Here is a 25,080-nt window from a genome sequence, read left to right as displayed (position 1 = left end):
AAGTCCTAAAGTTGATGAATCACAAGACCAGTTCTATCATGGTTTGTAAGAGGTGATTCATCAAATTGAAAAACCTATTGTCAAACTGTGATGTCCATCTGAATCTGTTACTTCAATTTGCTTTTCTTAAATATAGTTTTTTTTTTGTCTCTTGCGGTGGTGTTCAACCTTGAAGAGAAATCCTAAGCACCAGAATGTGCATTTAAAAGTTTATGGCATACTAGAATATCCTGCAACTGACACTGTGGAGTTTTGTCTCTTCATTTCTCTTACTCTAGCCTATTTACTGTGCTGTGGAGCAATCCTTTGTATGACATTCGTTTCTGCTCAGTATGACTTATGTCTTCTGTTTCTATTTGCATTAGGTATTTCAAATATACATCTGCGTGATGGAGTACGCCAATACATAATGCCTTCCAATAGCAAGGAACCGGGGACTGGATTATTCCTTTGTACTTTCACTGCACAGTTACATCCCAGGAGATACATCCTTTCTACTTCCAGCCTTTTTTTGTGTGATCTGCCTTTCATTTTCTAAATTCATTTTATAAAGAATACAAATGTTTGAAAGGAGTGAATGACTGGCAGATAGTCTAGAAACCTTTTAGAATGAACAGCTAGATGGCAGAAAAGCAGCAAATTCCCCTCTGGAAGAAGGAGCAGTGCAAACAAAAAAATCAGACTTGGAAGGATTCTTTTGCATACTGGATAGAGTGCTCTCTAGTTAGGTAAGTGCCCAGGAGCTAGTAAGTTTCTCCGTGGAAGAAAGCCTAATTTACTATGGCCACATTTCTATTGCCTTGTCCATGTCTGATTTAGTAAGTACTGATTTTTTCTGAATATATGCCATATGAATTCTTTTCCATAATAAATTTATCTTTAAAGGTCTACTTAATCATATTATGGTTCCATCACAGGACACAAACTATAATAGCATTTGATCAAAGAGGTTATAGAAACATAATAATATACTATATGGTTATATCCTAAAATCAAATGCTCTATTTTAAATTTAAACATTATTCAGGAAAAGTCTTGTGACTTTTTATAACACATATCTAACATATATGTGTTATGGGATATTAGTTCACTGGGTGAAAATGTATTGCTGTAATTGGTGTAATAAAAGGTGAACTGCCAATAGCTAGAGAGAGGTTAGATGGGACTTCTGGGAACAAAGAGGATGCTGGGAAGGAGATGCAAGAGACATGAAAAGGATACAGGAGGTGCAATATGGAAGAGAGATAATTCCACGTGATAGAATATAGATGAATATAAATAGGTTAAAGTGACTATAAGAGGATAGGAAGATGGCCAGAGAGAGGGAGGAGGAACAAGAAGGTAAATGCAGGATGTCCATCTGTATGCTGCAAATGTGTTGCTTTTATTAGTTGATGAATAAAGCTGATTTGGTCTACGGTAAGGCAGAATGTAGCTAGGCAGGAAAGACAAACTAATTACAGGGAGAAAGAAAGAGGAGTCAAGAGAGATAACAGCAGCTGCTGGAGGAGTAAGATGCCAGAGCATTATCGGTAAGCCACAGGCCACATGGCAAAACACAGATTAATAGAAATGGGTTAACTTATATGTAAGAGCTAGCTAGCAATAAGCCTGAGCCATATGCCAAACAATTATAGTTAATATAAAGCCTCTGTGTCATTACTTTATAAGTGGCTGTTGGACCAGGCAGGACACAGAAAAGCCTCCAGCTATAAGAAGGAGCAATGGAACATACAGACTATGGTGAAAATAAAGGGGAACCATTTGAAGGAGGAAGAATACCAGAAAGAGGGGGAGAAAGGGCACATGAAAACAGAATAGAATGGTATCTATGTGTGAAAATGTCACAGCAAAGCCTATTTTCTTGCATGCTAACCAAAAATTTAGTAATTAAAGAAGGCAGTGTGAAAGCCCAAATGATAATCAAAATCAAAGTGCAAAATCTCTGTAATTAATTAAGACAGCAAATGAGTGATCACAGTAGAAAGATCTGCAAAGGAAATCTTAATTTCTGAAAATGTGTAGAAAGTGAAAACAATCTATTCATTTTTTCCCCTTGCTTACTACAGCCTGAACAACTGCTAGGCTGCCTCCTCCCACCAGGACCATATAGCTGTGAAAAGGGAGGCGCAGCAACGCACCTGCCCTCCGTAATAAAACTCTTCAGAGTCATTGTCGCCCTCAGAGTCCTCCTCCACCGTGCTGTTCTGCCGCGACTCCTTCAAGTGAAAAAAGAGACAGTTCCAGTGGTCAGGCAAACCAGGAAACAGGGGTAACAGACCCGTCCAGGTAGACCAGGGTTGTTTATGTGGTGCGCTGTTGGTACAACTTCAAAACAGAAAACTTTGTAGACGCACTTAGCCCCTTAAGAGAAGTTGACTAAAAGTGAACCTTCCTGCAGATTGCTTCCAGGGAGGTAAATATTTGCAGCTTCACATTTAATGAACATCAAAAGCTCTGTAGAATCAGCTATGCTCTAGGTTTTCTCTGATAGAATGCTTGACAGGCTCACACTAATTCAATGCTTATTAAAAAGCTTGTCAGCATTATTTATCCAAGATGGTTTCCACTTCCACTGCCAACACAAAGCAACAATATGAAACAGGAAACTTGGATTGAAATAGTGGGGAAAAAAATCAAATCACGCAACTGGATATGAATCATAATACAAAGAGAACTTCTAGCGTACTGAAATGATTTGTTTGGAAATTCAGATTTCACGAGGGTGTTTAATTTAATATGCTTTAACTCGATGTCTGAGTTTTTAATTAACTGAGCCGAACATCTGTCATACTATCTGAAGCACAATGAAAATCCACAGCGGTATTTCTATCACTGTCATGATTAGCAAAATTTGTTTGTTTGCTTGTTTGTTTTTCAGGGAAAATTTTGAGAAGAGGAAAAAAGCAGCATTTCCTTCAGGTCCAGATCTTTTATCATCCACATTGCTAATAAGACCTAAATTTCAAGTTATTGAGTCAGTATGATAATCAAGAAGAGGGGCTTTGTATGAGGTGACATTATAACAGGTTTTGGCCAGTGAGAGCTTTCTTCAAGATGTAATTTTCACAGTGGATGTAAGGGGGGATCTCAAAGAATGGTGTGATACTAACAGCAAGGAAGGGTCATATTGCAAGCATGACTTTCTTTTTTACTTAAACTATTTTTTAATTTATTTTGCATATCAGTTTCCTCTTCTTCCTTTCCTCCTGTCCCCTCTGCTTTCCCATCTAACTCCATTCCATCCACTCCTTTTCCATCTCCATTCAGAAAGGGACAGGCCTCCCATGGGCCTGCACAGAGCATGGCACATAGAGTTGAGTCAGGACCTAGCTCCTCCCCTTAGGTCAGGTAATCCAGCATGGGGAACAGGTTACTAAACTAAGCTAAGCACCAGGGGGAGGTCCTGTCCTCACTGTTAGAAGCCTTACTAAGAGACCAAGCTACACGGTTGTCACACATACAGAGGGCCTGGGTCGGTCCCATGCAGGTTCCCTGACTGTTGGTCCAGCGTCCATGAGCTCCCGAGAGCTCAGGCCATCTGTCTCTGTGAGTTCCCCCATCATGACCTCCCTGGATGGTGCAATCCCTCCTCCCTTTCTTCTGGAAGACACTCAGCATAGTGCTTGGCTGTGAATCTCTGCCTCTGCGTCCATTGGTTACTGGATAGAGTATCTCTGATCGCAATTAGAGAAGTTACCAATCTGGTAAGCATAACTTTCAATCCAGTTACTGCTGTCCGTTGTATTTTCTCTATGTAATGTCCTGATAGCTATTTGCATATCAAAGTAAAAATTTTTAAAGCAAGGATATGAGACAAACTTGTTTGAGGATTTTTGAAAACAATGAATAAATAAATAAATAATAAATAAAACCACTGGAATATGATGTCTACCCTTGTGTCTCTACTACTTTGGCTTAAAAGACCAGACATTCTACACACATAACTGTAAAGATCTCATCAAAATTATTCATAACCATGTATACTTGTGATACAAGGCATATGGGTGTTTTCTGTCAACTACATTGCTATATATAAAGAATAAAAAATGAGTTACGTGGCATGTATATTTTATTTAGATTATTTTCTATTAATTTATAGCAGGAACTTCTTCTGTGGGGTTAATTCTAGGTCAGTCTTAGCACCATACAAAAAGTTGTCTCCCTTTCATTCACCATACGTTACTGTAGCATAAACAAGACACTAAATGCAAACACCTGGTAAACTGCAAGCACTATTAAAATAAAAAACCAAATGAAATAAAATTTACATACCTCCCCATTTTCCTTTTGTAGTTTGGATCTTATGGATAAACAACAGTTAATATCATTTGTTTTTCTTAATTCTGCAAGAAAGAGGTTTTTAAATTACTTTGGACTTTAGCAGATTGTTTGCCAAACATTCACGAGTTCCTAGGTAAAACCATTGTAGGCTTTCCTCCCCTTTTGTGGAAGAATTGAGAGATATTTTGAAGACAGATCATGCAAGTGCTTCTGATTTTTCATTGTGCATACAAATGCTAGTAACTTAAAGAACAAGCACACAGATTTCTTCAACTCTTATTTATTTCAAGGCAGCTTCAGTGCCCCAGGGTTTCTGTGTTCAGTTTGTCTGCAGTACCGTGATGGGAAAAAAAAAAAAACCACTTTCAAGAGTAATGTTGACATGATACATATAAACATCACTAAAAAACTAACATCCTTCAGATATAAAAATTATATGAACAGACTTATGAGAGGTAAATACTTGTGTTTGCTACTGAAAGTAGAGAGCGTCAAAGTAACAAGTATAAAAAAACTAACTTACTATTACCTGTTGCTATTCTATGGAAAATGACAGGAATTGGGTCTGTAGTAACTAGTACGTCCTCATCATTTTCTGAACTTGACACATATGTATTGTCTGCAAAGAAATATGAAAAGACACCGTATATTGAGTATAAATCCTCTACAAAAGCAACAGACATATCTTCACTTTAATCCAGTTCTCAGAAATAACATATACTGCTACTCTCATTAACTCAGAGAAAAAGGAAACAAACTTAATGTGTAAGTTAAGCACAAAGTTATAACTTTTCTAAAGGAGTCCACGGTTTCCCACAAGAATACAGATTTTAGATTGACAATATTCAAAACCATGCTTTCCTTTTACTAGAGAGAGGGGTTTAAGATAGAGTTCCCCGTGTAGCCTTCAAATTCAGCATCCTCCTGCCTCTGTCTATTCAGTGTCAAGTTTACAGGAAGTCAGTCTCTCCACCAGACCTGGCTCCTCATCCATTTCTAATAAAGCCTAAGGCAACCAATCATTTGGATGCAGGTGCTTGCCTCATGCCGCAGGACAGCGCTCTGCTCAGTAAAATTCGTTTCAAAAGGTGGGGTACTCGGCTGAGGAGATAACTAAGGGACGTTTGATAGTTTTTAAAAACCGCAAAACCCAAACATGCTGGCAAGTCACTTGCAGTTCCAACACTTGGGAGGCTGACAGAGGAAGATCACTGAGTCTGAGGCCGGCCTTCTTTTACTTAGTGCACTGGTTAGATTTGTCAACTTTACACAAATCAGAGTTATGTGGGAAGAGAACTTTATATTTAAAGAACTTCCTTTATTAGATTCATCTGTGAACATATCTGTGGGCAATTTCTTGATGAATAATTTATGGGGGGGGCACTCAGTTTAGTGTGGGCAGTACTACCTCCGGGCAGGCGGCCCTGTGTTACATAAGACAGCAGGCTGGGTAAGCCATGGAAAGCAACGCGGTACACAGCTTCCTTCCATAAGCCCTGCTGCCTCTGCTCCTGCTTGAGTGTCTACCTTGCCTCCCCTCAGTGACAGACTGATGTGTGACATGCAAGTCAAATAAACCTATTCCTCTCTGAGCTGCTGTTGTTTACCACGGCAATAGAACCCAAACTTGACACACGGGAAGAACTATCTAAAACTGCACCCTCTGAATTGCTGTTTGGTAACCTGCCACTGGGTCTCACCAGAGTCATTCTTTTACAGATTAATTTTATCTAAATAAACTATACGCTGAATTATAATTTATACTTTAAGTCCTTATATTTCTCTTTCACTATTTTTATCTCAAGAAGAGTATATAAGCTTACCAATTTCTGCAATAAAGACAGACCTTTACGTAAGCTCAAATAATGTCATTTCATGATAATATAAACCCCAGCCCAGATGTTTGTCTGTGTTTCTCATTAATGACTGAAGGGCATTTAGAAAACTGCCAACTCACTAACAAACATCCCATAGTAAAGACCTTCAAGGTAGCTCAGTGGGGAATGAGACCTGCTACCAAGCCTGATGCCCTGGGGTCAATCTCCAGGACATCCATGTCGGAAGCAGAGAACTGACTCCTACAAGTTGTCCTCTGACCTCCACATACATGCACACACACACACATACACACACACACACACATACACACAGAGAGAGAGAGAGAGAGAGAGAGAGAGAGAGAGAGAGAGAGAGAATACATCTATATATAATACATATATACAGAGAGAGAGAAATAAATACATAATACACACACACACACACACACACACACACACATGCAGGGTGTGGTGGCACATATTCTTATATCAGCATCCAGGAAACAGAGGCAGGCCAATCTCTGTGAGTTTGGGTGTGGTGGCTTGTATAGGAATGGCCCCCATAGACTCATGTTTGAATGTTTAGCTCATAGGGAGTGGCACTATTAGGAGGTGGCCTTATTGGAGGAACTGTGTCACTGTGGAAGTGGGCTTTAAGGTCTCATATGCTCAAGCTACACCCAGTATGATGACACATAGTCTCCCTCTGCTACCCGCAGATCAAGATGTAGAACTCTTCTCCAGCCTCATGCCTGCTCACACACTGCCATGTCCCACTATGATGATAACAGACTAAATATCTGAAACTCTGAGCCAGCCCCCTTAAATATTTTCCTTTACCACAGTTGCCATGGTCATGGTGTCTCTTCCCAGCAGGGGAAACCCTAACTAAGACACTGGGTGCACACAGTTAGTTCCAGGGTAGCCAGGGAAGCCATGAGACTCTGCCTCAAAAAATAAACTGAAAACAAAAAAAAACATGAGGTGAGAACAAATAATCTAAAGGCAAATTTCCTATAACACAACTACTGCTAGCTTGAAAAATAAAACACCCTCAATAAATAGAAACACAGATCAATTTCTGCTCCAGTAACTGAAAGAAATCTATCTTTAAAAAATATCAAGACAGGTTGTAATAATATTGTGTCAGTACGGTGAGAATCTGACTTTTAATTGATAGACTTAAGACATTATGGTTCCCCTCTCCTTCAAATGCAGTATTTTTAAATCTTAAAATTAAAGGAAAATGTGTGTGTGTGTGTGTGTGTGTGTATGTGTGTGTGTGTGTATTCCGCTGAGCAACAGAAGACTCTCTGCGAAGAAGAGGCTTTATTAAGTTATCAAGCGGGATGAGGGGGTGGTATAGACGAGAGTGGAAACAAAGTGAGTCTGCCTCATCGCCTTTATTAGCACTAATCACAAGTTAGGTGTTTGTAATTTTCAGGCACCATTAGGGGCAATGCAACGTAGTCACGTCTATGATGCGGCCTCACATCACAGATCAAGAAGCAGACTGTGTGCGAATGAATTGTTTTTACATCGAGATGTTGACCATTTATTTGAATTTCCTTCTGTCAGTAGTTCCACGCTTTCAGATCTGGAGCTTAAAATGAGGGGGGATAGGAGGTGAACTCCATTATGACTGAAACTTTTAAATTTTTTGGTGGTGTTGTGTCTGTTTTTGCTTTCAGACACAATCTCCCTGCCTAGTCCAAGAGAACCAAGAGGGCTTTGTGCCTGAGCAACCCCCTCCAAGGACTGGGGTGATAGGCAAAGGCTAGAATGCCAACTTCAGAGCAGATGCTTCTTTTCTCTTCACTTATTTAGTCTTTCCTATGTGAAGCTGCTTGCTACCTAATAAAACTAATTCTGTTTTCCTCATACACAGAGAAGGAGAGGCTGTTTACGCAATGTGCCAGAGGTAGAGCACCTGCATAAACAGCAGAGCACTAGATCTTATCACAGCCTGAGGAGAGAAGGCCTAATAAGACAGCATTTAAGAGTAAGGACAGTGGCAACGGCCTATGCTCCCAGCACTTGAGAGACGGAGGCAGAAAGATAAGAAATTCTAGGTTGTCCTCAGCAACAGGAGAGACTGTCTCCACAATTTAAGAACAAGAAAAAGGGAAGGAGGGAAGAAATATTAGAGCAACAGAAGAAAGTGACGGCTACCAGGTAGAAGGAGAGAGAAAGAATCCGCAAACTGGAGAGCATCACGTCAGCCACAGGCCATGGAACAGCAATTTTACTCAAGTGTCAGGTGTTGAGCCATTAAGACATTAGGCTAGGAAAACAAGGAAGGATCCAATGTGTAACTCAACTGGAAGGATTCTCTGTGGAAGTGGACCTTTCCATTAAATAATAGATAAAACTAGTCTCTAATTCTTTTTTAAGAAAACTGAAAGCAAATTGCTTTAAAGTTGGTAAAGTGGCTAGCTTTGTATTCTGATCTTCAGGCAAGATTTATTTGTTAGATCATAAACAAAATATCACCATATATATATATATGTGTGTGTGTATATATATATGGTGATATTTTGATATATGTGTGTGTGTGTGTGCAACAAACTACCACAACATACTATCTGAATATGTTTGAACTGTATCTGACAAATATTTTTAAAGTTTTAAAAAAATATAGATATTGAGATTAGCCAACTATAGATTCCTTTTAACCTAAGTCACGGACTTAGATATAACATTAGGAAGTGTGCTGATAAGCACGGTGCTATCTGTCCATCGTCACTCTTGTTGTTTAAATGGCTGCTCTTTCCCTAAGCTGTCACATGGGTGACAGCATCATCTTTGTTTAGAGATGGAAAAGTCAGGCATAAGTAGGACTAAGGGCTGCATTTAAAATGACAGACTCCTTGAGACAGAACAAGAGTGCGGAATCTTGAATTGCCTCGTTGGACTCTTCCCGTGAGTGCTGCACTTGGCTTTCATTTTCTTTGATGGCTTAGGCTTTGTTTTGTTTTCCTCCTTCCTTCAACCTTGGAGAGGAGTTCTTTTTATTTTTTTAATTCATCTATTTACTTTACATTTCGCCGCAGACCAACCTCTATCCTCCCCTCCCAGACCCTCTCCCTCATTCCGCCTCGCCCTCCCCAGTCCCCTCCTCTTCCATCTTCATCCAGAAAAGGACAGGCCTCTTATGAGTATCAATAAAACAAGGCATTTCAAGTTGCAGTAGGACTAAGCACCTCCCCATGTATTAAGGATGTGCAAGGCAACCCAATATGAGAAGTAGGGTTCCAAAAGCCAGTAAGAGTCAGAGACAGTCCCTGTTCCTGCTGTTAGAAGGCCCACAAAAGGACCAAACCACATAACTGTAACATATACGCAGAGTGTCTAGATCAATGGGGACAGCTTCTTAAGTTCATGCTTTGTAGAGGATAGAGAGAATGTTAAGCTGTTAACCATATGAGTGTTTCCGTTTCCCTCCAGCAGGGCACTGCCATCATTACCATAGCTTCTATGGACCAGTAGGATAGGAACATGCAGATGCGGAAAAGCAACTCTCGCTGATTTTACTTGGTTCCAAGTACGGGATCGCTTAAGTCAAATCATTCTATTCATTTTTACTATGTTACTTAAGAGAAAGGGGAATTGCACTGATGATAATAATAATTCTACTGGTTTTGTATTATAATCTGGATATTTTCCCTGAATTATCTCTAAAATTGTCATTTTTGTCATACATTTTTCAAATAAACCAATTATAATCCTCTTTAAAAAAACAAGGATATCAAAACTAAAGGAAATTAATTCTTTCAAATGACTTAAATAATTAATTGACTAAATAATTGTTAAGTGGTAAAGCTTGAATTTTTCTGAATCAAAAACTCAATAGTTTGTCACTGAGTTGTGTTTTAAATATAGAAACCATAGCCCCTCAAAAACTGTAGCATAATACAAGATATAAATGCCTGTTGACTGTAAAAATAATTACATGTAAGGGCTCTACTTGAATCTTACAAATTCAATTCTCACTTAAGCAGCTGACTCACATTTATACACGATGTTCAAATATGTCATTTGTAAGTCAAGGCTAGGGAGGAGCCACGTGGACCAAATAATCCAGCAATTACCACCTCACTCCTCTAGATGTAACAGAGAAATGGAAAAGGGAGAGTTCAGTCATCACAGTGGCCAAGCCTCCTAACTTAGGTGAGGAAACCTGAGCAGAACAGATGAGCAGTTTGGTCTTAGCAAAGCCAACCTGTGATTTGCCATGCACATACCATTTCAAATCCATTACCAAATCAAAATCTCTTTAAGACTCATAGAAGACAGACGGTGACTGCACATTTTCACTTGATTTTAAAGAGTGACCTTGTATCTGTGGCATTACCTATGCCCGATTCCGTGAAAGACTTCAAACCTTCATTGCATAGACACAGACTATGAAATGCGTGTTAATCAATGACACGAGTTAATGGAACAACATTGCAAACTGAAAACTGTTCCTAGGGACGTGAGTGGGTGTGGCACACTGCTCCTGACTGAGGGGGACAGTGAGGACACAAGCAGAATAAAGAAAGCCCCATACTAACAAGATTAGATGATCAGCTCATCCTGGAGTCAAACCATTCTCAAACCCATAACCTTTACCAGAAGAAATTAATGAAGATAGTACCAAGATTATTGAATTTACCAACTAAAAAACAGTAAAAGAAGCTATTTGTTTGAAATAATTTTTAAAACATAGGCAAAGGTTCTGTAAAATAAACCAAAGTGTAGGAAGAGAAGAACAAAATATCAGCTACATGAATGAGAATGGAATATTTTACAAGACACCAAACAGTATAAAATTTTTTTCTTAAAAGAAACAAAACACACATTTCAACAACATAGCAACTTTTCAAAAGGACATATAATAAAAATATCGCTGACATAAAACAAATCCAGAATCATGGCAGGAAAACCACAAATGTCGTAAGCTTCTCTTACCACATCTAAAAAGACAGGCTCATACAGGCTTGCTTGCTAGCTCTATGAATGCTCAAAGAGCCAGTCGGCTCCATTAGCATCTTGTAGTCTGTAACACCGAGCACAAAACAACACACACGCAGTTCCAGCAGGGAACATCGAGATGCTTAGGGTCATAGCGTGGCACCTAACTACTTAACGGAGGACATGATTCCTCAGCAGTGGCCAAGTAAAAGTTCAGTAACTTCAATAGTCCACATGGTAAATAAAAAACAAATAATAAGCCTTTTTTGACAAGTAGAAACATGCTACTTTTGACACAAAGCTGCCAACTTTTCTATTATTGCAAAGCATTCCAAAAATGTAGAGGGAAGCAATGTTTATTAGAAGAAAAAACAAACGCATAATTTTATGCAATATTGTCAGTCTGGAAAAGCAAAACATAGTAAATAACAAACCTCAAGTTAATCTGGATTCAAATTTAATAAAAGGGAAAGTACGATCACACTAATGGTCACTCTGAGGCCCCAGAAAAACAGGTACGGCACTTCCTCAGAGGCGACAATTGCCAGAGGTGACAGGCAGATTGTCACCGAGTGCCATGTCCGTACAGAACATCCTTTGATTTTGTCAGCACCTTTTCTCTAAGGATGAATATGGTTTTTTAGTTGGGGGCTTCATCCCAGCTTCTGGCATCCATTTTGGAATGTTGGGCGGAAAACTCCATTTCAAGTCACCTCTCCTGAAAGTTCAATCCAAACTCCACCTCCAAGAAAGCCCACCAAATGGTGACCCTTCCCCAAGGGAGAATCAAGACCACTCCCACAGGCTATTTAAACTGCCCCCCCCCCACCACACAAGAGAATGAAAACATGGTCTCTGGTTTTCTGTGGTCTTTTGGCTCTCTATTCCCCTCTCCATGTTTTTCCCCGGGGGCCACCCAGGAGCGCTAACATCTATTAAACCTGGGTTTCTTCTAATTTGGTTTCGTTTGGTCTAATTTGGATTATTGCATCAGCAGAGAGGTTTACCAGGCCAAAGGCGTAGGAGTAGAGGTTTGCTGGTCCGAGAAATAGTTAACAATGATTGCCACTTTTTTCCTGTCGCCCACAATGGCATTTGGGATTAGATTCAACTGTACAGCTGGAAGCAATTGGTACCTGTATTTGGCGTGGTGTATTTGATGGACCAGATACATCAGCCAATTCAAACCTCAACCTCAGCATTTAAACCAGAATATGCAAAGCTGTCTCTCCCTCAGCAAAATAACACCTACTCTAATCAATTAAATCAAATATGTATTTGAATTCTGTTATCTTGGGGAAATAAAAATTTACTGAGACCTTTGTAAATAAAACACAAAATTTATATTAAAATTAAAAAATTTCAAATTTTAGGGGCTGGAGAGATGGCTGAGTGGTAATGAGCGCTGGTTGCTCTTCCAGAGGACCTGAGTTTAATACCCAGCATCCGCATGGATACCCACAACCATCTAAAACTCAGTCCCAAGGAAAATGATGCCTTCTTCCAGCATCTGTGGGCACTGTAGGCTCATGGTGCTCAGATATGGATGCAGATAAAAACAACCATACACATACATTTAATTCCTTTCCATTTTGACAGGTTAGGCATTGAACTCAGTGGCAGAGTCTAGCAAGCAAGAGACTGCGTTCAATCCCAAAACTGAAAAGAAAAGTAAAAATACATTTTAGGGGACTAGAGAAATGACCCAATGGCTAAGAACACTGGCTGTACTTGCAGAGACCGTTCACCCAATCCCCAGCACACAACCATAGTAACGTTAGTTTCAGGGGTTCTAACAAGCACACACATGGTGCACATACATGCCCACAGGCAAAATACTCATACACACAAAGTAAAATAGGTATATCTTACACAAAACCAGGTTATATTTCCGAGCACCACTCCAATGAAGTGAGGGGATAAATACATAAATACTACCTCTTCGCCACCAGAGGGAGCTAAGCATTGGGGCCACTTGGTTTACTACCCTACACCACTCCAAAGTAATAAAAGATTCTCTAAACTGGTCTAGCTGCATTTTCATACAGAAAACATACCTAACAGTTATTTCTTTAGTAATTTCTCTGCTAATGTGCACATATATGCATGTGAGATTTTTTGTTTATTGCAAGAGGGTTTCTCTGTAGCCTTGGCTGTTCTGGAACTCACTCTGTAGACCAAACTGGCCTCGAACTCAGACCTCCACCTACCTCTGCCTCCCAAGTGTTGGAATCAAAGATGTGTCCACCACATCCAGCCCGTGTGAGTTTACTTTTAAAAATAAGCAGTTCATAATTTGGTAGGAAGATATTGTCATACATTTCTTTAGAACTTAATTATTTTTGTGTCCTTTTGCAGTGAGTACTGAATTTGATTTTTGTCCGAGGAACTCACAATGAAAAGGATTCTTCCTTTGTCTTTACGCCTCCTCTGACAGTGTCACGGTTCCATGCACGCACACATATCTCAAATCTCCAGAGGATGAAGACAGTCAGAGGTGCTTAATAAAAACTTTAAAGGAAAGCCTTACCTGGATAATCTTCTGAGACGTGGACTGAGTAGGACACACTGTAAAGACACACAAAAAGAAACAGCTTAAGTTACTCTGGAGAGAGCCATACTTTTGCACAAGAAAAGCCCAACCCACTGTTGCCCATCTATTTGTATAAGTGTAAGCACACGGTGCATGCAGACCAGAAGACTTATTTTAAAGTGGCAAAAGAGGGGCGGGAGAGATGGCTCAGGGGTTAAGAGCACTGACTGCTCTTCCAGAGGACCTGGGTTCAATTCCCAGCACCCACATGGCAGCTCACAACTGTCTGAAGATCCAGTTGTAGGGGATCTGACACCTTCACACCAATACACATGAAATAAAGTTAAATAAACCATAAAAATATTCTAAAAAGAAAAAAAAAGTGGCAAAGGAAATGCAAGGCTGTGAATCTGGACTTCAGCAGGTCTTCCCGAGCCTTCCTGAAATAATCCCTCTCCCAGCTGATACTTTGCCCTCGGCTTATAGGCAGGTCTTTTCATTTCAGCAATACACGAAGGCTCATCACAATCGTTCAGATTGCCCAAAGCCTTCTCGCCATGTTAGAGAGGATGCTCTGTTGCTGAGATGGTACTCAAGAGTCTAAATTGCATGTGGATGAGGCTGGGAATGGGACTCGGGACCTTGTATACAATAGGCACTCTACCACTCAGCTGTGCTCCCAAGCCCAACATCTGTTTTCAATATTGCTTTTCCACAGTGGTTTTTTTAAAAGTGTCATTTTACTTAAAATAATGAATGATGGATACAGGTAACTATGCGATTTCTCTTAATTCAGCCTTTAAAACCATTAGATATAACAAACAAAATGTTTTCAGTTCTGGGAACTGCATTGCTTCAGAAAAAAAAACGTTTTGATTGAATGTCAACAATTTTTCAAATCCTTTCTCTGGGACCCTGATGCTTCTCCAAATCTATTTCAGATGATAGGAATTTAGATTACCTATTTGTTCATTTTTCTATCTCTGTCAACAAGACTGAACATCTCTGGAGATTCAAGCTCTGTGACCATTGATATCTATAGCATGATCAACTGTTTTAGCATATGATAAACAAGACTCATACATTAGTTGTATGACTCATACATGGGTTAATGATGTAGTACAGAAATTGTATGTCACTGTTCATAAAAGACATTTGCTGTTTCATTACTAAGTCAAGAAACCAAACATGTTAAGGTGAAATCATATTTAAGCAGAACAAATAAAGGAGATAACATGGATGGCTGATTCAGAGAGGTACAACACCAAGCAATGAACATGGTAGAAAAGAACTTGGGCAGTAGAAAGTTCAATAATTTACTTTTTAACTTGGAAATAATACTGATTCAGGTAAGACTGCAATGAATGTACAAAGATTCGTATAGCCTCCATGACGTTTACCCTACTGCTTACAACTTACGTACACATAGCAGAACACCAAAACCAAGAAATAGAAGTTAAGGCATGTGCCGTTCTATGTCATTTTGTCACGCATGAAACACATATGTACTACATACTCAAGACCCAGAACTATTCACTCATGTTGTCTCATCAGGGTGACACTTGTCACCCCTCCATCTTAATGTTCCCAGCTCCATTCGCTACCAATACAACCAATGGAAAATCAGTTTTCCAATGGGTCTCCAATTCTGTCATCTCAGGAGTGTGATATAACTCTCTCTCTCTCTCTCTCTCTCTCTCTCTCTCTCTCTCTCTCTCTGTGTGTGTGTGTGTGTGTGTGTGTGTGTGCGTGCGCGCGCGCACTCAAGTGCACAAAACTATACAGTAAGGATCACAGTGGTGACTTTGGAAGGCAAAACTATTATCTCAAAAAATACCTCTAGTCATAGGAGATATTTAGAATGGAAACAGGAAAAAGCAACATAGGACCCTATCATAGCAGTAAATTGAGAGCAATTCTTAGGGGGTTGTATTGTGCAGGAAGGGAATGAGAAGACCTAAGCAAGTAGCTGATGCTGAATCAACCCCAACCAAAACCCCAGCTTTGGGAATCAGATGCCAACGAGGCAAAATATCCACGTCACCGGTGCCTCAATCTTGAAAGGAGAATTAAACACTATAACTTAATGTGAATTTACTCTCTCATGATTCATTTGCTTATACAATGGGAAAATTATACATAGCAATAAAATTCTTGTTGAGCAGCCCACCCTTTCTTATCCGGCAGTTCCTTATGACAGAAGCCAGGCACCTGGCCAAAGATTATATACCATTCCAAGTTGAATCGATTTACAACATGCTATGATCTCAGACAACAGTATCCGGCCTCAGTTTTCACTCAAATCAATGTCAAAATGTCAAATGAAGCCTTAATCTGTTCCTTTGTCTTCAAGCAGTCAAGGAGGCTGCTACAGACTAACAGAAGCCTTGGAGGTAATTTGGAGACTTACTAGCTGATTAACAGTGAAAAAGTCACACACGCAGTCAGCTGTGGCCTCTTTCTAGAAAAGTCAGAGAATCCACATCTACGCCCTCCAGGTCTTGTGTGATGGTTTGGTGAGCAATCTTAGCCAAACCCCAGCTGTTTTGCTTGTTTGCTTGTTTTGTTTTATTGAGACAGGATCTCAGGAACCTCAAGCTAGTCTGAAGATGACCATGTAACCCGGTCAGACTTTTGACACTGACCCCTGGACTTGCCCCCTCTCCAGAATGCTAGGATCCCATGTGCACATCACCCCCCTCTCCAGAATGCTAGGATTCTGTGTGCACATCACCCCCCTCTCCAGAATGCTAGGATCCCATGTGCCAATCACCCCCCTCTCCAGAATGCTAGGATTCCATGTGCACATCACCCCCCTCTCCAGAATGCTAGGATTCCATGTGCACATACATCACCACACTCTCCAGAATGCTAGGATTTCATGTGCACATCACCCCCCTCTCCAGAATGCTAGGATCTCATGTGCACATCACCCCCCTCTCCAGAATGCTAGGATCCCATGTGCACATCACCCCCCTCTCCAGAATGCGAGGATTCCATGTGCACATCACCACACTCTCCAGAATGCTAGGATTCCATGTGCACATCACCCCCCTCTCCAGAATGCTAGAATCCCATGTGCACATACATCACCACACTCTCCAGAATGCTAGGATCCCATGTGCACATCACCCCCCTCTCCAGAATGCTAGGATCCCATGTGCCCATCATCCGCCTCTCCAGAATGCTAGGATTCCATGTGCACATCACCCCCCTCTCCAGAATGCTAGGATTCCATGTGCACATACATCACCACACTCTCAAGAATGCTAGGATTCCATGTGCACATCACCCCCCTCTCCAGAATGCTAGGATTCCATGTGCACATCACCCCCCTCTCCAGAATGCTAGGATCCCATGTGCACATACATCACCCCCCTCTCCAGAATGCTAGGATTCCATGTGCACATCACCACACTGAGTCTCGAGCACTACAATCAACAGGAAATTCGCACGAATAAATGTGCTCTGGAGAACTCGGCTGCATTGGTAAAAAGATACAATCAATACTTCACATTCATCCGAACTCAACGCTAACTCTGACAATTTTCCTTTACGGAGCCCCATGTTCATGACCATACCTAATGTTTCTAGAATCAAACAGAAAACAAGAGCCCTGCGAAATGATTCGTTGACTCCCTGACCTAAAGTGTGTTTTGGGGGTGAGCAGCAGAGGAAAATCGCCAGGCCTGTAAAATCTTAATCAGTCTCACTCTGAGGCTTGCAGAACACGAAGGGATGCAATTCAGTACAAGCAGACTTGGATGACTAAGCTCAAGGCTCTAAATGGGTAGGGTCAAAAAGGGTGATGGGGGCGGGGTGGGCAAAGAGCAACGGTTAAGTAGCTTTCGGAAGAAGATTGGGATGTGCTACACATAATAAACACTACACAGCAGGCCAGTGGCATACCGGAGAACTTAAAACCAAAGGAGGGGACACGAGAAAAGCCTGAAGCTCTAGATCCTATTCAGGAAGGAATGCCCTCATAATCCTGGATGATGCTCCATATATTAAAGAGCTTCAGAGAGAATGTCAGGTAAGTTGATACATGTTCTGTATATTCTATATGCGGACCATGGCACGAGGTGCTTCTTTCTGGTCAGAAGTGTTAACTGGAATCCATAAAGCATTTCTATTACCTGTGTGATTCCTCTAATATGATTTCACACTAGGAAAGACATCTCCCCACTACAGACCCAGAAGGCCATCCTAAAGGAGCCACCCGACGTGCAGCCTGTGCTAGCCTACCGTTGGGCTTTACGGCAGCTGTCATAGGAATCATGCACAGGGCCATTCACGCATTTAAACTCGTCCTTTGTACCTTATACCCTTTTCCTCCCGAACCACGTAATCGAGAGCCAGACGAAACAAATTTGTTCCTCCTTCCCAAGTCCTCAGCTTTAAGAGGAGAATTTTAGATTCGGAAGACATTTCGGAAGAATTCAATACCTATATTTTATAATAGACCCCACAGCACTGTGGCCAGCTGTGAAACAAAACTCGCAGGTCCTGAGCTCCTTTCTTTTTCCCATAACACCCAAGATTTTGACAGAACAAATGAAATCTGCTGCTGTTCCATGCGATGTCTCTTTTGCTTTACTCCCTAAATTTTAAAACACGTTTCCAAAGAGCAGTGCCTTTAAATGCCTAGGCTTCCCTAGTTAAATTAGACTTTTCGAGTTCACACAAGGAAAAGCAAAATACAGAAACTAAGGCAGGCCCTGAGGTTCTTTGTTCACCTTCAAGTGAGACACCAAAAGCTCCTTACAGAAAACCGCCCTCATAGCTGCCATGCGGCCAGGAGCTTCTGCTCCTCTGGAGCTGAGGAGTGAAAAGAAATTACCCTAGGACTCCGCCCTCGAGCTCATCTCTCAGGCCTTTGGGACCATTAGGAGCTCAGTTTGCTCGTTTGATCCCATTTAAGACCCACAACATTCACCTTTATGTTCACTTCATGTTTCATTTCCCAAAAACTCTTTTCTAATTATCTGGGTCAACCAGCTAGTGTTCCCTCATTCTTCACCAATTATTAGCTACAGTCTCCAAGTAACTTCAGAATTGGAGGATTCTAGTGCCCTTTCCTGCTCCCCTAAATTCCTTCCCTCACCCCCATCAATATTGACAACGTTAAGCTCCGGAGAGTTCCAAGGCCTCATTCACCTCACCTTCTTCCTAGACCCTGGATCTTGACCAGGGGTAGAATCTGCATCTCTGGTAAAACTTGCAGCCTTTGTGTTACACTCTTTAGTGCCAATTCTCCCAAATCTTAAAAATTTTTCACTCCGGAGACCTTCACAAGTGCCTCCAGGCATCAGTCCCTGCTCTTCCTGGATCTAGAGAATTGCTCTCTCTACAGCACCTTCACGTTCTTTGCTGGGAAGCCTCAACCTTGCCCCTGGAGACGCTAAACGCTCAAAATGGCAGATGCAGTCATGCTTGGCACTGCCCTCTAGATCTCTGAAAGATGCTCAGAAGACAGTGATGCTAAGGGTTCTAAGCCCACAAGGACACCCAGGGTCCTCAGCACCAGCTATTAAAGACACAGAACCTAAAGCTCAGATTCCTCTTGTTTTTCTTTTCTTTTCTAAATCCTGACAGCTTTCCAAAACCTAATAACAGCTTGTCCTCTGGCCACCAAATCCTTTTATTCCACAATAAGTTAAAGGAGATTGCCATTTGGCTCTTCTCTCGGGCACTGAACTATTTCTCCCGCCAGCCACCCGCACACAGACTTACAGTACCATCTTTCCTGCATCCACACAAGAGAAGACAAACATCTGTCCTTTCTATCAACTTTAATGTTCCAGTCTGCTGTACAGGTTCCATAAACGCACGCTCCATTTAGGACTTCTGTTCTATTAGTCTCACAGTTCTACGGTTTATAATATCTATGCCATTACTGAAACAGGAAAGTTTCACTACACAGGTATGAAGGAAAATATTACTTAAGATAAACAGATGAGGGCCGAGAGAGCTAACAGGTAAAGGCACTTATCATCAAAGGATACAAGCTTAAAAACCTGAGTTTGATCCCCAGAACCCACATGCAGGAGGAAGAAAAAAACAGTTCTGACACTGTGCTGTTCTCTGAACCCTATACTCATGCTGTGGTACATATATACTCATGCACACTGATGATGAAATTGTAAATGCAAAGTACCAGCTCTCCTAAGTATTATATTGTATATGCGTGTTGATAATACTAGACAACTTTAAGAGTAGAGGAATAGAGTTTTTTTTTTTCCGAGGCAAGTAACCCAGGCCCTAAACTCTAGGTATCCTTAAGGATGACCTTGAACTTCTGCTCTTTCAGTCTCTGCCTCCCACATGCTGAGATGACGACCGTGGGCCCACAGTCAGTTTTATGTGGTGCTAAGGACTGAACTCAGGGCCTGCTAGGTAAACAATCTGCCAAGTGAATTACATCATCGCCCCAAGAACAGTTTTAATCTGTAATCCCAGAATTTGAAAAGTGGAGAGCAGAGGATCTGAGGTTCAAATTACCCTCAGAAAAGATGGTGAAATTCAGGCCAGCCTAGGCTACATGAGACCCTGTCTCAAAACAAAAGAAGAACTTTAGAAACTAATAGCAAAAGGTGTTTCTGCTACAGTAAGGGAAACCCATTTGGTCTGATGAGACATGTTCCCTTTCATATCAATAAACACGTACCAACTGCAGACACATAGCAACACTGCATGAAAAGACTGAATCTCTCCATTACTCCCTAGAATTCTGAAAAAAATTAGTCTTCTTGTATATCTGAATTCCTTCCATCGGTATAGCTACACCGTGCACTGAGACGCTGTGTGAGTGCTGCACACACAACACAGCAAGATTTAAAGACCGAATATGAGAGAACAATTCCATAGCTGAAGTCAAGTATTTGCATTGCGGGAAAAAGTACTGGGAAAATACGATCAACACTCAAGAGAGATAAACATCACAGGTAGTATTGTACTGTCTTAGTCGGGGTTTCCATTGCTGGGAAGAGACACCATGACCATGGCAACACTTATAAAGGAAAACCTTTAGTTGTGGGGGGCTTACAATTCCAGGGGTTTAGTCCATTATCATCATGACAGGACATGGCAGCATGCAGGCAGACACGGTGCTGGAGAAGGGGCTGGGAGTAGAGAAAAAGCTACATCTTGATCCAACAGGCAACAGAAAGTCAACTGTCTCACTGGGTGTAGCTTGAGCAAAGGAGACCTCAAACCCACAGTGACACACTTCCTCCAACAAGGAGATATCTCCTGATAGCACCTCTCCCTTGGGTGACCATCTTCATTCAAACTACAACGTATACACCATCTGAGCAGATTCCTCAAAGAGTTAAGGAGTTCTTGCCAAGTTCATTTCTTGTGGAAGAGCAAAACAATTCTGAAGAGCAATTAGAGGGCCTGTAGAACCCTGCCTACTAGTTTCACCCTTATTTGTCCCACACCACTGCGCCCTGGGTTCTGTTTGTCCCAGTCAAATAAACACAACAAAGTGGGGAGCTGGGAAGACAGCTAAGCAGTTAACGGCATGTACCACAGACTACTGACCCAGGCTTGGATCCAGTCCATAATCTTCTGTGCCTCTAGTTCCAGAGAATCCGATGCCCCCTTTGCTTCTATAGGCACCAGACATGCATGCCATAAACATACATATGTGCAGAGAAAACATTTATATACAGAAAAATAAATACACATAAAAAACATTCCCTTCAAGTAGTTTAGAATTTTTAGTTTACTGTTGCTGGCGGTACATAATCAGGAGCAGGGGGGAGGAGGCTGTACACATCCCAAAGCATGCAAGTGAAAGCCAAGGACAACTGCGTGAAGCCCGTTCTCTCCCTCCACCTCTATGTGGGTTCCAGGGATCAAGCTCAAGTCATCAGTCAGGCTTTCCAGGCAAGAGCTGACCTGCTGAGCCATCTCTCTGACTCAGGTTGTGTTGGGTTTTTTGTTTGTTTGTTTGTTTGTTTCCCTAGGCAAGGCCCAGCTCTTGAGGACGCCCTGTCCATGTCTGGAACTCTCTCTGCATTGTCTTCTTGACTTCCTTTTACCCCTCAGATGACAGCTCAAGCGTGCCATTCTGGGGAATACTTTCTGCTCTCCTCCCAGGCTGGTGGATCTCAGCCAGAGCAGTCACAGTTTGAAATTACACACGCATCTGCAGGACTCACTCCCACCTGCTTCCCCAGGAGTCTAAGAGTGCAGAAGGCCCTGCTTCCTTCCAGGTTATTAATAATCCTCATGCACGCTGCTTTGTTTTTAAACAGTCAATTTTTCTTTGGTTTTTTTTGGTTTGTTTGTTTTACACTATCTCTGCCCCATGCAAAAGTCAACAATATATTTAAGTTAAAGAGTGCCATACACTTACTGCAGAGAGTTCTATATTTGTGGAATTAATGTTAGTTTCTAGCATACAAATCCTTTGATCCTTCCACGCTAAATAAACTTAGCACAAATGATTTCACAGGTAATAATAACCATTTAACACTGGAAGAGCACACCGTCCATAGAGATAAAACATGGGCTTTAGTATAAGGTGAGCCGGAACTGCTCTCTGCACTCCCTAGCTAGACCTCCCGCTGCTTATTTAGTTAGGGAGACTATCTACATACTACTGAGGGTTGTCAAGAGGGTTGTGTGAAGACGGTGTGCGGAAGAAGGCTGCTGCGTGATGAGACACGGTGATGAAATGATTTCTCCACTTCCTGCCCACACTCAAAGATGAAGCAGAAACAAAATTTAACAGCCACAGCTATCACAAGGTCTCCTCAAAATTACTCTCCTCCTTTCCTTTCCCTGCTTCCCTTTAAATGGTGTAAGAGAAAAGTCCCCTCCTGAGGGAGGAGAGAAAAGCCGACTGAACAAGCCAACGGAAATAACAGACCACAAGGGCTGATGATGCAGCTTGGGTACCCAGACCCAGGTGTGATCCCCAGCACATCATGGATCAGGATGTGGCAGCACTCTCTGGAGGTAGGGACGGGAGGATCACAAGTTCAAGGTCATGCTCTACCACATAGTGGTTTGGATTCAGTCTGGGCTATATAACACTCTAACTGGGAAAAAAAAATTAGAGAGAAAGAGAACAGCAAGATGGCTCAGCAGATAAAATTGCTTGCTCTTCAAGCTTGACAACTCAAGTTTAATCCCTTGAACCCATGTAAAGGTAGAAGAAAAAACTAACTCCAGAAAGTTGTCCTCTGTATACACAAACTTTAAATTAAAAACATAAAGGAAAAGCATATTAGACCTCTTTCCCATGAGAGAATTTTCCAGGCATTTGTTTCATGCCTCGGCCTCAATGGCTGGTTCGGGGTGGTTCCCCCAGAGTAGAGCTCGAACTTTTAGAGAGTGGTTCTGAAAGAATAACTCGCCCCTCCTGCATGGGAATGAGGAAGCCCTGTCCTGTCTAGTGACCTTAAGACACCCACAAGAAAGTTGATCTAAGGACACACTGGTTACAGGAAAAATAAAATGTAGAAAAGTTCAAAGATAGACACAGATTCCCTCCTCAAATCGCATTCCAAACCTTTATTATACAAACCCTGACTTTCCTTTTACTGCGTTAAGTCAGCATGAAATATTTAGTAGAAGTGAAAGATTCTTAATTTTACAGATTTACTAAACATAGACATTCCAATTTACATTGAATACTAAGTTTACTCTCTAGTTTTATATTATGTGTTATACTTAGTGAATTCGATGTATGGAGTATAGCAGTGATTTGATTTATAGATTCAAATAATATTCTGAACTTTCATCGAATATTATGTCTAATTCTATAAATTAGATTTAAATTCTGCAAATTAGAATTCTGTAAATTCTAAAAATTAAAATATATTTCTATTTTTGCAATTAGAAATAATTGAAAAAAAATGTAAGTGCATTGGTTACCAGGAAAAAAACACAGAGGTACAAATGTCAACGTCTTCCAGACCTTCTGTGTGTGTTGAGCTGGCTTTGGAAAGCACAGCCTCCTTGCCACTTCCCAGGCTTCTTTTTGAACTTCAGCCTTTGGGTAAGACATCAACTCAACAAGGGAGTGCCCCAAACTTTCAAACTCCAGATCAGTTATCAGTACATTACTAAAATCAATTATCCTTTTCCTGGTGTTACAATTTTGAAAAACATCTTATTCTCACAAGAGTAAGGCAAAAATAAGAACAATTACACTGACAGATTTTGATCATAAAGTTAATTGATGAGTTTTCAATTAGTGAATGAAAGTCATTCTTGCATCAATTAACATACAAAGCCTCAAAGCCATAAATAACTAAGGCAGGTGGTTTTTTGGTTCCAGGAAGGAGAGGCAAGTTCCGACAGTGCCCTGACTATGTCAACAGTCTGGATAGGCATCTCGGTGGAACACGGACAGGTAGAGTTCTCAGGGTAGAAGCAGAAAATACTCTGCTGATCTCAGAGCCAAGGAAACAAGGACGATACGGATAGAATTCACTGCTGAGGGACATCCAGTTGTGGCTACTGGTTATTATGGTGTGGTTTGAGCAATGCTTTCTAAAGCATAGCTGAGGAGGACCTAAGCTATCTCCAAGCTTTATGGGCACAGCCTTTGCACACTACTGTGAAATGTTTTGAAACAACATCAGACTCTCCCTGATCACACCAGAATTCACGAACTCCTCGTGATGGTTTTCTCCTTCTCAGGCAACATGGTGAATATCACTAACTCAGCCTTCCTTTTCTCTAAGAACATTATTGGTTACATTGATTTTATAATTAAGGCTATCCTTATGCGATCTAAAGATAATTTTCAATTAATTGGGAATGACAAGCAATGATTAAGAAATAATGACTGAATCTCTTAAAGCCATGTTTTCAAACTCTCCCAAGGAATCTGGCCTAATAGCTAGCTAGCACCAAGTTCTCAGTCTGAGGAGGAAGGGGACAGGTCATGCGATGGGATGTCATGTGAGCTCCAAAAGATGAAATATGTAGATACTGAAGGTGATATGGGAATAATCCAGGCTTATGAAAGGCCCATGGCAGAACTCAGGAGACTGAGACAGGAAAGCCATGAGTTCAGGGCTAGCCTGGGGTAAATTGTGAGGCAAGGTGTTAGCGACAGAAAGACAGACAGGAACAGCAAATCTGTCCAATATTTCCTTTAAAATCGCTGAAAAGTTAACTCTGTTCTGTTCTTCCATCATTGGTCCACAGTTGTAGGTCTGCATACTCTGGACCTTGGTTCTAACACTGTTTCTTTTGGGTTAGTAATTGTTTCTTTGTTTGTTTGGTGGTTGCCTTCATTTTCTGGGATAGTATCTAAGTAGCCTTGCTGGCCTGGATGTAGAGCAGGCTAGCCATGAACTCATAATGACCTGCTTGCTTCTACACTAGGATTTTGGTTAGTTTTTATTGTTGTTGTTGTTGTTGTTATTGGACATAATGATTTTCGATATTTGAAAGGAGGGCCTTACTCTGTAGCCCAAGCTGGCCCTGAGTTCAGCCTCCAAAGGGCTGGTATTATGA

At 41.2% G+C, this 25,080-nt stretch overlaps 1 protein-coding gene across 3 annotated transcripts in view; it reads right to left on the bottom strand.

Annotated features, from left to right (window-relative positions):
- The window catches only part of Parp8 (poly(ADP-ribose) polymerase family member 8), a 169,585-nt gene that overhangs the window by 70,180 nt on the left and 74,325 nt on the right, over nt 1-25,080 (bottom strand). For 2 of the 3 annotated variants that reach the window (XM_041663466.1, XM_041663468.1), the window contains exons 4-7: nt 13,588-13,625; nt 4,808-4,903; nt 4,276-4,346; nt 2,142-2,219 (exon numbers count right to left, since the gene is read on the bottom strand). In XM_041663466.1, coding sequence (XP_041519400.1) covers nt 2,142-2,219; nt 4,276-4,346; nt 4,808-4,903; nt 13,588-13,625 — 283 coding nt within the window. The remainder of the gene's footprint in view (nt 1-2,141; nt 2,220-4,275; nt 4,347-4,807; nt 4,904-13,587; nt 13,626-25,080) is intronic. The other variant, XM_041663467.1, reaches the window with a different exon arrangement.

This window comes from Microtus oregoni, unplaced genomic scaffold, assembly GCF_018167655.1.
Source record: "Microtus oregoni isolate MIOR12 unplaced genomic scaffold, Mior012 000014F_ref0000157, whole genome shotgun sequence".
NCBI classification, from domain to species: Eukaryota; Metazoa; Chordata; class Mammalia; order Rodentia; family Cricetidae; genus Microtus; species Microtus oregoni.
This window is presented reverse-complemented; position numbering and strand designations above follow the sequence as displayed.